The 12,327-nt window shown below is 41.0% G+C and overlaps 1 protein-coding gene across 5 annotated transcripts in view; it reads right to left on the bottom strand.

Annotated features, from left to right (window-relative positions):
* The window catches only part of WWP2 (WW domain containing E3 ubiquitin protein ligase 2), a 145,735-nt gene that overhangs the window by 32,911 nt on the left and 100,497 nt on the right, over nt 1-12,327 (bottom strand). For all 5 annotated transcript variants that reach the window (XM_077888628.1, XM_077888636.1, XM_077888641.1 and 2 more), the window contains one exon: nt 9,101-9,311. In XM_077888628.1, coding sequence (XP_077744754.1) covers nt 9,101-9,311 — 211 coding nt within the window. The remainder of the gene's footprint in view (nt 1-9,100; nt 9,312-12,327) is intronic.

The raw sequence follows: 12,327 nt of genomic DNA, 5'->3' as shown, positions 1-12,327 counted from the left end.
CCGGATAAGATCTGTCCATCTCATCTTTGATCCCAGCTGATCCTAGAAATGAAAGTCTCCCTTTCAGGAGCTGTTATTGTCCAGCAAATCTCCATGTCCTTCTGTGAACCCTCTCAATTGGCTTAACTGGAAAAAGAGTTACCAGAGGAACGAGACCTTTCTTGCATTACCTTTTTTGATATCTACATTTTTCCTTTTAAAATTGGACTCCTGCTCAGATGAAATGTCCATGTAGGTCCTCCCTGATCCATGACCTGGCCTAACTGCTTTTCTTAGGGAACTCTCGACTCCTCCCTTACCTGCACGGCTCCTCAGAATTCACACAAACCTCTTCCCTTCATTCACTGTAGCACAGTCGGTCAATTCTAGCAACAATCAAAAGAGCCTCCCGATTCTCCTGTCTCCTCAGTAGCAGCTGACCCACATAGATGAAGCCTTCCGACTGTCTTGGTTCGGTCTCCTCATGCCAAGAAAGTGATACTGGTAGCGACCTTTCATCAGCACATCCCTGTCAGGGGTTAGGTTTCTGTCCCTTATAAGCACCTTCTTCACACTGAGATAAAAAAGCTTTTCAATCGCACTACCCATGGGTCTCAATACTGCATCCTGGTCACATGGTCATATCCTCTCCCACTGAATAGCTTTCTTTGATGCTCTCAGAAACAGTGTTCAAAGCATCAGGCTTGATTCAGGTCCCTTCCCAACACATTGCTCCTTGGCCTTCAACGAGTAACATTCAGTTCGACCGTGGACTACACAGGGTCTTTGTATTCCAAGGCACTTAAAAAGAAGTCTCCAATTTCAATTAATCGTAGGTCCTCTTTTTTTTTTTTTTTTTAACTTAAATTACCTTCGCTCCTATGCCTTTTATTCAGTTCTCTATCTTCCGTGCCCCTGCCCTAACCACCCACCCCCACTCCCCACCACCCCCATCTCCGCCATCACCAGCATTAAAAGGGTAAAAATCCCATTGTAAGGATGACACCCAATCGTTTCTCTCCTTTATAAACTGAAAGGAAATGGTCTGGTTCCCTAAACTACATTTCTTGTGAAAGGTTTCCTAAAAGGTCTTCGGGAAATTCTCCATTACTCTGCCACTCAGTCAACCCTGAGCAACATACCCCCTGGCCAGATTTCTCTATGTTTGGCCAGAATCACATTTTCACCAAGAGTAGGATTAAGTTGGGAAGGGCTGAAAGCCAGGCAAGGAGTTCAGGTTAGTATCAGAGATGCTCTCTTTAAAAGGCACTTATGGATTTACCTATTTAACATCCTCAAAAATTCAATCTTAGTGAGGGCATTATTAACTTTCATTATTTACTAATTTGTGCACTTTTACTAATACAGGCACTAGGCCTTGGTAAAGTTGACTCTTATTCAAAATACACTGTTAGAAAACAAAGGCCAGAACCCTCGCACACCCCGAAGGAAAGATGCCTTGTTGACTATTTAAGACAAAAACTAAACTTCAGAAAAAGACACTAAAAGTATTCAAGTATTCTTAAAGCTGCATATGTGGAAGTTCAACTCCCCACAGGCTAAAACCCCATGGAATTCAGTTTCTTACTGTATGCTCTTCTAATAAGTGACTGAACCAAATCCTACTCCCCAAGCTTCGGCCACTTCCTGGGTGAACCATACAATTTATTTCCTCTGTTAGGGACATTTTTACATTTTTACAAGCCAGAAATCTAGGTGCAGTGGAAAAAAATCTCCTGCTCAATGTTTTCATGGCTTTAGTAGATCCTTTGTAAACTGGGTCGGAAATGTGCTAAACTCAGTCTTCCTCCAAGAAACTTTCTTGAGATACTGAGCTTTCCTTTCAATCTAATCACACTAACTCCTTCTTAAAAACTATCAACAACCAGTGCTTTATGCCCTTTAAGCAGAGAATGGCACTGTGTAGCAGGAGTCAAGGCTCATGCATTAAGTCTATTTTTCTTCTTATTCAACCATCCAATTTCTTTGCATTGGAAAAGTCTCCAAAGCTCCTGTGAAAGATGGCAATATAAAAATGTATGTTTTCATATGTTTTCATGGAGAGGCAAGACAATTCCTCAAGATGGTGTACATTTAAAAAAAAAGGAAGAAAGAAAAAAGTTTAACATTTCTGCTGATAACAGATTTTGCAGATAAATTTGGCAATGCAGAGAAGTAGTCACTTTTTAAAAAATAGCTGGTGGGAGCAAAAATGGGTATGCCCCTTCAAAAGGGCAATTTGGCAACTTGGTCAAAACCTTTCCTATGTAAATATCCTTTAACTCAGCAGCTGTGCTTCTAGGATGTATGCTGTCATACATGCGTCAAAGATTTAGCCAGAAGTGCATCTATCACAGTATGTTATGGCCTGTTACACAAAAACTAGAAACAAACTGACTGCTCCCAAATGGAGGATTAGTAAAATATATTGTTCTTTCTATAATGGGTGTACAGTCATTGAAAATAGCATAGATAATATTGTCTTGTTCAGTATTTACAATATATTGGGTGAAAAAAGTAAGTCAACAAATAACATGCACAATACAATCAAATTTTTGTTTAAAAATTATATAAAAACATTATTTTTCATTAAATTGAAAATGCCATCAATTGTATGATTTAACTTATCACTAAGAAAGAAAAAAATGCTGCCAACGAAGCTTGTAAATTACATCTTGATTTTAAAGTTCTAATGTGAAATAACAGGCATATTAAAATCAACAAAATGTGAAGAGTGTATATGTGTAAAATTTTTACAACATCAGTATAGGAAAGAATTTTAGACAAGACACAATGGCACATGAAGAAGATGTAAAAAGAGGTTCAATCTCAATGGTAATCAAGGAAATTCAAATTAAAACCACAAAGAGACACCAATCATACCCATCAAAAAAGCCAAAAGGAAAAAAAAAAATCTCACAATACTAAGTTTTAGCAGGAATCCTTATGTATGCTCATGGGAGTGTGAGTTTTGGTGAGCAATTTGATCATATATACTAATATTGAAGATCTTCAACCCCTACAGTAAAGACGGTCCAGGTCCAGCACATGCCTTAGAGAAATACACAAGCAGGGGTATCTGGGTGGCTCAGTTGATTAAGCGTCTGACTCTTGGTTTCCGCTCAGGTCATGATCTTAGAGTCCTGGGATTTAGCCCTGCATCTCAAGCTCTGAACTCAGCGGGGAGTCTACTTGAGATTACCTCTCTCTCTCTTTGCCCTTCCCTCTACCCCTCTCACTGTAAAATAAATAAATAAAATCATTTTTAAAAAAGAGAGACATGCAGACAAAAAGATATGCACAGAAAAACTTCACTGTAGCATGTTTATAATTGTGAGGAGATAATAAAGTAAAAATATAAAATATACAAACATTTACTAAGCTATTATTAAATATACAAACAAAAGGCATAATTATATATAAAAATAATTAAATATAAATGTTTGTTAAAATAATATAATATAGGGATCCCTGGGTGGCGCAGCGGTTTAGCGCCTGCCTTTGGCCCAGGGCGCGATCCTGGAGACCCGGGATCGAATCCCACGTCGGGCTCCCGGTGCATGGAGCCTGCTTCTCCCTCTGCCTGTGTCTCTGCCTCTCTCTCTCTCTGTGACTATCATAAATAAATAAAAATTAAAAAAAATTAAAAAAATAATAATAATATAATATAGATGCTTAAATACTTATATAAGTTTTTATATTTTATATATCTATATTTATTATAAATATAATAAATATAAATTTGAATTATACATAAAAATTTATCTATTCATACACTAGAATACCTTATAGCGGTTTAAATGAATATGCCAAGTTCCATGTATCTGTGTATACAGGGAATGGAATCAGGAAGCGGTTCACAGACACTTTCTACTGTATTTGTAATGTCTTCATCAAGAAGTTAAAAAAGGGGAAGTCCATAGCAAATACAGCATAATGCTAAAATTCGACAGAGCTGGTGAGCCCACAGGCATTTCTCATATTACTCTTCCACTCTTATAGGCATGCTCAAAACATTTTACAATAAAAAAATTAGTTTTAAAAGCACATACTGTAAGATGATCAAATTTTGGTAGAGATGTATTTATGTGTATGTATCTGTATATGTGGTCCTGGGCAAATTGCTTAAGGTTTCATCATTTGTAAAATCTGGATAAAAGCAGCTACCACACAGTGTTGTGAAGACTGCACCAAATAATCCAAGGGCAAAACTTAGCATCCCCTACACACTGTAAACACTGAACACATGTTAGCTATTACTAATAATCAGGGGAAAATACACACAATCTGGAAAGCACCAATGGTTAAATCTGGGTGTTTGTCTGTTACTGCTATTCTTCTTCACTATTTTCTTTTTCTACTTAAGAAGAATCTTTTTCAATCTTAAATGCTACTCAGAAAATTGAAATCATTTATCTGGTCATTAACAAATATTTCTCACCCCATCTCCCTCGGAGCCAGGTACTGTGCTAGGTGCTGGGGATACAAAGATGGACACAATAATCTCTGCTCTTGAGGAGTCTCAAGAAAGTGTAGTAGAATGGAAACTCAAATTATACATACGTGTAGTAGTGTGAGAACATCTCGTGGACCAACCTTGGACGACGTAAGAATCTTTGGAAATAAGGTTTCATTCTGAGATGAGGGGGAGGAAGTCAGAAGCAAATGCTGATATTCAGCATTACCTAAGCGGGTAATAGTCCTTGCATGGCCAAGAACTAAACCATATTCAGCAAAAAAGGCACAGAATCTCCCAGTATAATCCTTTAATCTGGTGCTACTCAAAGCATGGTCCACGGTCTAAACTGTTACTGTTTAGCAACTAGAAAAGTACAGAAGTTTCTAAGCATTAAGGAACTTTCGTACCAATTTGGTGTTGCCACAGCATCTAAATACATGATCAGTGGATAAGTAGAGAGCAAAAGTAAAGATTCCTAACAGATTGAAAATAAGAAAATAAAACAAAAACAGGGGAAAAAAGAGGTCTAGTTCTTCACAGACAGTGTAAGAAGTACTGTTTTCAAACTCCTCGGGTAAGGATCTTTTGGCGAGTGCCAAAAATGAGTTTGGAATGAAATGCAATGGCAGCGGCTGGTTTATAACTTAGCAGAGAAGCTCCAAATTCCAACGTCTCTTAAAGCTCTATACAAACAAAATATCCAAGAACTCTTAGCAGACTGTCATCCTTGATAGCGTCTCAAGGAGCATGTGGGGCAAAGGGCTTCTGGATGCCCATCACTGGGTATAGGGGTAGGGGAGATGGCAAATCCGAAAGATCTAGAAAACAGCCCTCCTCAATTAATTCTACTTTGAGGCAGGAAACAGACAGGCCAGCCAATGACTGCGGGAGAAAAAGGATGGTGTGAAATGGCAGTGCTGAGGTAAGTCGGCAGTCCAAACACAACGGCCTCCCTTATGTAAGAAACCACAGCAGAGCGCAGGCTGCCAGAGGCAAATAATGTGCCTCTGTGTGCGGCGGCCGGAGTGAGCTGCAGGGCCCAGGACGCACTTGGAGTTTACCTAAGCCGTGTACACACGGTCTGTTAATGAGCATTTGGTTCCCAAAGTGGGCTTGGGACTGATAAAAAACAGATGCGGGGCCAACTGATCAAAGTGGCTTCACTCCCCACTGCCCACTGCCTGGGCCACTATCTCGCCATGTCCCCCCAGCCTTCCCGGCACCCCCTCCTTCCATGTACTTTTGCAACCTGAAAATGCCACACCCTTCCACTTGGCTTCTTTCGTGCTAATTAAATTTTAAAAGTGCAGGAAGCCAATGACTTTGGAGACAGGGAAAGAGAAAGGAGCCGAGGGGTGCTCTGTCTGTGGACTTATGCACCCCAGCCTTCTGTAGTCTTTGGTCCTTAAAACATACAGATGTGTGCAAACTCTTTAAGACCAGAGTCATGGGGCGCCTGGGTGGCTCAGTGGTTGAGCATCTGCCTTTGGCTCAGATCGTGATCCTGGGGTCCCGGGATCGAGTCCCACATTGGGCTCCCCACAGGAAGCCTGCTTCTCCCTCGGCCTGTGTCTCCTCTCTCTCTCTGTCTCCTATTAATAAATAAATAAAAATCTTATAAAAAAAAAAAAGTCGCAAATGCTGCATGTTTCAGAAAGGCAATGCAGTCACCAGGAAGATGGGCCCTTGGGATTCCCCAGGGAACCTTGGTCATCGCACAGTAGAGGAGACTGAAGGGGTTCAGAAGATCAAGTTGGGAAGAGATGGTCGGCCAGATGCCTTGATAAAGCAGTGTTGAGTGGCTCAGAAATGCTTTAGTCAAGAGGAGATATGCTCCGTGGGATCTCCCAGTGCACAAGGACCCAGGAGAGATGCATATTTGAACCCAAAGCCAATCAGCCCAGTGGATGACAGCTTTCTGCTCTGGCCTCTGGGAAGAAAATGCAATATTCCTGTCACAGTTGCTATCTGAGGTATCAAAGAAGCAGAACACATTCATCCAGGTGAAGAAAGAAAAAAAAAAAAGCATTTAAATTTATTCACTACAAATACATCTGGGGGGCCTACTTTGTGTCTCTCTGTCGTCCTGAGATTTACAGCTCAGCAGGGCAGAGAGACGTGAAACAAGCAAATACACATGTGAACAGAGTGTCACAGGAGGTAGGGCCGTTTGACCTGGTCTACCAAGGATCAAGGCTTCCCAGAGGAAATGCTGATTGATTAATGGAAAAAATGGTGAGGAAGTTTTCGGCAAAAGCTAGCTGCATGGTGGAGGGTCCTAAGTCCAGAGAAAAGGTGGTACATTGGTCAAACTAACCTAACTCATTAAGGCTGGAGCTTAGAGAGCAAAGCAGAATCTTCCATGGAAGGCTTGAGGGTGAAGTGAGGTCATATCACGTGGGGCTTTTTAGGGCTTGTTAAGGATTTGAGAAGTTATCCCTAAAGACAATGCGCGGCCACAGCAGCATTCCAGGTGTGAAATGTCATGCTCAGAGTTTTATTTAAAAAGGTGAAACCTGGTCTCCTGACTCGTGAAGCCGGGTACCAGGAATAAAGGAATAACCCATCTTAATCAGAGCTCCTGAACTTGCAAGTAAGCTAGTGTGTGACGGTAGGTCATTGAGGTGGCAAGGGCACTTCAGGGAGTATGTCCTCTGATTTGCCATCACACAGCAGCAAACTGAAAGCATGCCATCCTCATGCCACGCCGTCAGCAGTTCTGGTGGCGATCTCCAATCCCCAGGCCTTGAGACAGTGTGCAAAGTACTAAGCTCCCACCATCTTAGGGGTGGGCACCTTAGGGCCTTCAGATGGAACACTGGGTCTCAATACCCTTCTCTGAACCATCATACATGTTAGCAGTGGGCAGTGGCCTCCCCAGACCCACACACGAATCTCGTAACATTCTAAACGCTCTGAGGAAAAGAGACTGTTCAGGCTCTACCTCAGCAAAGGGCTTCAGCCTCGGGCAAGGATGGGGGTGGGGAATCAGCTTCCCTGGGCTGCTCCATCTGCCAAACTTAGAATAAAGAGTGTTTTCAGGGCCTGGAGTCTTCCAGCTGCCTGGAAACAGGAAGAGCCCAATCCCAGAGAACAGTAACCCTCACACACACCCCACATAAAGACATGTTGAGCCATTAGCCCTAATTGCCTGTGACTGACACAGGAGCGAAGCCGGCCTTCCAGGCATTTGCTCAGCGGAAAGAAAACAAACAGCTCACAGGGGACACAGGCGGCCATTTTCTCTCCTTTCTGCCAAAATGATTTTGCTCTGTTACCCCCAAATTACAGCATACAGATCTGAAATTATAAACCAAACAAAGGTCCTTCTAGTACCCTTTACCACATACAAAAAGAGAACATAAATCTCCGTAGAAAAGAGTTGGACACAAGCAATTGGTTATTAATCTTTTCGCAAAATCGAAAACTTCACAAAAACTTCTCAGTTACCTCTCATTACCCCATCTCTCCAGGTTCGAGGTATGAGGAACTACTTGTAATACTTTTCATCTATTCATCATACTTTATTAAAGTATATGTTAGGTAGTGGGCCAAATGCTAAGGATATGATACGTACGTGGTAAAAATCACATCTGCCTTCAGATTTACGATTTTTGTTTTTAACAAGTGAGTTTTCTAAAGAGGCTTAAGAAGACAGGGCATATTATATATACATCAAGCAAGAGACCATGCACCCTTTCCTTTCCTTTATGAATAACAAGGGTTCAGAGGACCCACTCACACGCCACTACCACCACCATCAGCCAGACCAGTGACTCTGGTGATAGAGACACCGGTTTCCTTGGTACCAAACTGATAACCAGGATGGACTTCAGGACCACAACAGGATTGGCCCTAACTGTGACTGTATTGGCCAAGATAAGACCTCAGTTCCCTTCCGTTGCGGTTCCTTCACAATCAATTCAAAAATATCATTCACCATTGGGTGAGTGCTTCCTAAATGCTCTTAACTTCCTAGGGAGGTATGCATGATTATTAACTCCCCCTTACAGAGACGGCAAGCCATTTGAGCAAGGTCACATAGGATCCAAGGGGGATTGGAAGCCAGATCTGTTTGATCCCCTGGCCCATGCTCTTAATCTCTATTCACTATACAGCCAAACTTCAACTCCCTTTTGGCTTAATGGGGCCATCTTCTTATCATCCAAGGTCTTTACCATCAGATTTAACTCTGAACTAAAGGATGGATGCCAAGAAAACTAGCAGTCCATGTTAACAGCAGCCCCTCTATTACAGGAGTAATATACAGTAATATTCAGAGCCTAATGTCCTCCATAGACTGCTAAGATAAAATTCAACAGAGAAAAGCAGTTTTCTGAGGAGGATCTAGACGAACACTCTCCAAAGACTAAGGAAGGCAAAATGAGCTCCTTGTTTCATAAAAGCCACACTCTCTTAGTCAAGTTGTTCGTTTCAAGTCATAGTATAAGGTAGCATTGATTCTGCCCCAGATGATTTAGATTCTTTTCAAGATTTATGTAGAACAAGCAGTTCTTCTACACCTCGCTCGCTCCTATGCACGGCAGCCTCCCCAGAGACTACAGGCCACTGGGCAATAAATAACCGTGTTGTTTCTCTGCTGGTGAAGGAGCCTCAGATTTGAGTGGGGGAAGCGCTGCTGTGGGCCGGAAGGCTACTCACCCAGCAGGCAGAGCATCGAGGGCCTGGGCAGCCGCCGGGCGCTGCTGTGTGCCTGAAGTGCTGGGCTCCTCTCCTTCCGCCGGTGTGGCTGGAGCGGGGAGAGACACTGCAGTGGGGTTCGGGGTCACGCTCGACACTGCAGCAGGCGAGGATGTCACACCAACAACAGAGGGTTCTTCAGGATCAGTGGCTGCAGCGGGTTCATCAGTCACTGAAAAGAGAGAAATCATACTTGAGAGATCAACTCAGACTCGTGTTCACATTTGCTACATTTTTTCCCCTTAAAGTGGTAACATGGTACCTGCAATGTTACTGTGCATGTATCCGGTGACAGCACAAAGTTTTACAAAACATAACTTTGGAAATTACAGCATGTCAGGAATGGCCTGCCTCTGCTCTCTGGCCCCCCTCCCCCCAAACTGAGAGATGGATCTGAAATAAATAGATTAAATATTACCTTTTTTGTATACCTTCATGAAATTTTTCTAAAGTATTATGATGACATATATTACAATAAAAGAGTAGCAGGAAGGAAGAGGATGACAGGGAGGTACATTGGTGCTAAATGAAACAAGGCCAATGCCACATCTATAGGGTCACATACTTTTCTTTAAACTTGTCATTTGTCTGCCGGGCATAAATAGCACCTTCCTTCAAAAAGCTCTCTATACACTAAGAAGCTAAAAACTTCCAACAATGTGCTTGCTCTTTGAAAGACTCAAGCTCAAAGTATGGAGCAAAGATTAATATCATAGATGAAAAAGATGGGCTCCAAAGATGAGGGACTTGTCTTCAAGGTAACAAAAGACAAAAAGAAGTCAAATAAGCCTGTTCCGAGTCTCCTTCTTTCTCCATTTCTTTATTTCTTTGATGATCACTGGTGTTCACAAGGACCCCAAGACAATACAATATCCTCCCACTCAAAAAGAGATCAAACAAGGTTTTTGAGGAATTCTTTGAAAATGGGTAAGCCATATGCAGAGAATTTTTCTACATATGTGATTGCATATGTGTGCACATTTAAACTAGAATTTTGTAGGAAAATCCCTTAGTTGTGATTTAGTCTCATCTTTCTAATTCAGAAATTCTTTTTGCAGTTTCAAATGTAACAAATGTACTATCTAGAGTCTTCTTAAATGCTTCTGACAAGGAACTTGCTATGGAACCATTCCATCTTTGAGCAGATGTCCTGCCAGCAAGTTTTTTCTTATGTTAAGCAGAATTCCACTATCTGGTCCCAATCCCCACCCCCACTCCATATACAGTAAGTATAGGCCACCCTGTTTCTCATTCATCTTCTCTTTTCTGGTAAGAAGGCCTGTTCTTGCTTTAATATTTTTAGGTCCTTCCCTTCTTATCACCTAGCTGCTCTCTTCTAGGTATCTTTTCTACTGCCTCTCCTCAATAATGACAGGAAGAACTGAATGTCATATATCAGATACCACCAGATCAGTGGAGTCAGATTTCCAATATAAGTGGTATTAGTTAACATGCACAGAGAACATCAATGTGTGCCAGGCAAAGTGCAAAGCATTTTGAATTATTTCATATAAGCCTCACACACAATCCTACACATTAGGTACAATTAATATCCCATTTTACAACTGTGGAAACTGAGGCTCAAAGAGGTCAAATAACCTGCTGAGGTCAAGGCGCACCTAATTCTCACCCATACTGCCTGCCTTCAGAGCCTGAACTACTCACTCACTGTGCTCTACTTCTCCCTCTGTGGACATGATCCTACTGTCTAACCTGAAACCGGTGGCCAGCTGAAACCAAAATTTCTTCACATGACGTGATGCCACCCGCTCTTAAAAAATGGAAAAGAGGGACGCCTGGGTGGCTCAGCGGTTGAGTGTCTGCCTCCAGCTCAGGTCGTGATCCCGGTATGGGATCGAGTCCTACATCAGGCTCTCTGCAGCAAGTCTGATTGTCCCTCTGCCTGTGTCTCTGACTCTCTGTGTCTCTCATGAATAAATAAATAAAATGTTAAAAAAAAGAAATGGAAAAGAGCTTAGAGACTACCTATGATCAATTCATTTGCTTTCTCCCCAGAGTATGAAATACTGTCTGCCACATCAACTAAATTAGTTGTTTAATAAGTAACTCCATCTTATGCAACTCGTGTTTCCCCCACACAAAGGCGATATTTCATACTTCTATTCCTATTCTAGTTCAGCAGTTAGTAAAACACAACAGATGGCAATTCTCTTTATGCAAATCTATAAATTTTATTTAATTCTAAAGAAAAAAACCATCATGATATTTTTGAGAACTAAATAAATTCATTCTAAAAGTTATAAGAAAAACTAGGTAAGCTGAAGTGGCTCAATAGGTTAAGCTTCTAACTCTTGATTTTGGCTCAAGTTATGATCTCCGGTCGGTGGCATTGAGCCCTACAACGGCTCTAAGCTCAGCACAGTCTGCCTCTTTCTCTCCCTTCCCCTCAGCCCCTCCCCTTGCTCACACTCGAGGTCTCTCTCTCTCTCTCCTTAAAATAAATAAAACGTTTTTTTTAAAAAGGTATAAGAAAAACTAAATACAGAAGAATAGCCATGAAAATTATATGACACATATGACAAAGGTGGCATTTTAAACGAGTGCAGCAAAGAGATCATTCAGTAGACAGTGCTGTGACAACTGGGTAGTACACTGGGGAAAAGAGTTATATCTACTTTATTCAGGACATGAAAATAAATTCCAGATGAATCAAAAATTTTGACATAAGAAATTAAAGAGGAACTAAAGAAAAGAGAGAATACTTTTATCTCAAAGTAGAAAAACCTTTTTGAAGTATCACATAAAATCTAGAAGATATAAAAGATGGATGAACTCAACTACATTAGAAACATTTTTTTTTTAATGGGAAAGAAATCACAAGCAAAGCAAGATAAAAAAACCCAAAAGCTGGGGAAAATTATTGCCAACTCATATTACGGCCCAACGTCTAATTTTTTTGATATGAAAAGAATCTCTACAAATCAATAAGAAAAAGACCAAAAATATGCACAGACACTTCAGAGTAAAGGAAATATAAATCACCCCTAAATTTATTAAAAGATACTCAATCTCAATTATGAGACAAGAAATGCAATTGAAGACTAGAATGAAGTACGATTTTTTAAACTATCAGATTGGTAAAAAGAAAGAAAAGAAAAAAGAAAAGAAAAGAAAAAAAAGAAAAGAAAAGAAAAGAAAGAAAAAAGAAAAGAAAAGAAAAGAAAAGA

The sequence above is a fragment of the Canis aureus genome, chromosome 3 (assembly GCF_053574225.1).
Source record: "Canis aureus isolate CA01 chromosome 3, VMU_Caureus_v.1.0, whole genome shotgun sequence".
Classification (NCBI taxonomy): domain Eukaryota; kingdom Metazoa; phylum Chordata; class Mammalia; order Carnivora; family Canidae; genus Canis; species Canis aureus.
The sequence above is the reverse complement of the archived record's forward strand: the minus strand, read 5'-3'. Positions and strand labels throughout refer to the sequence as shown.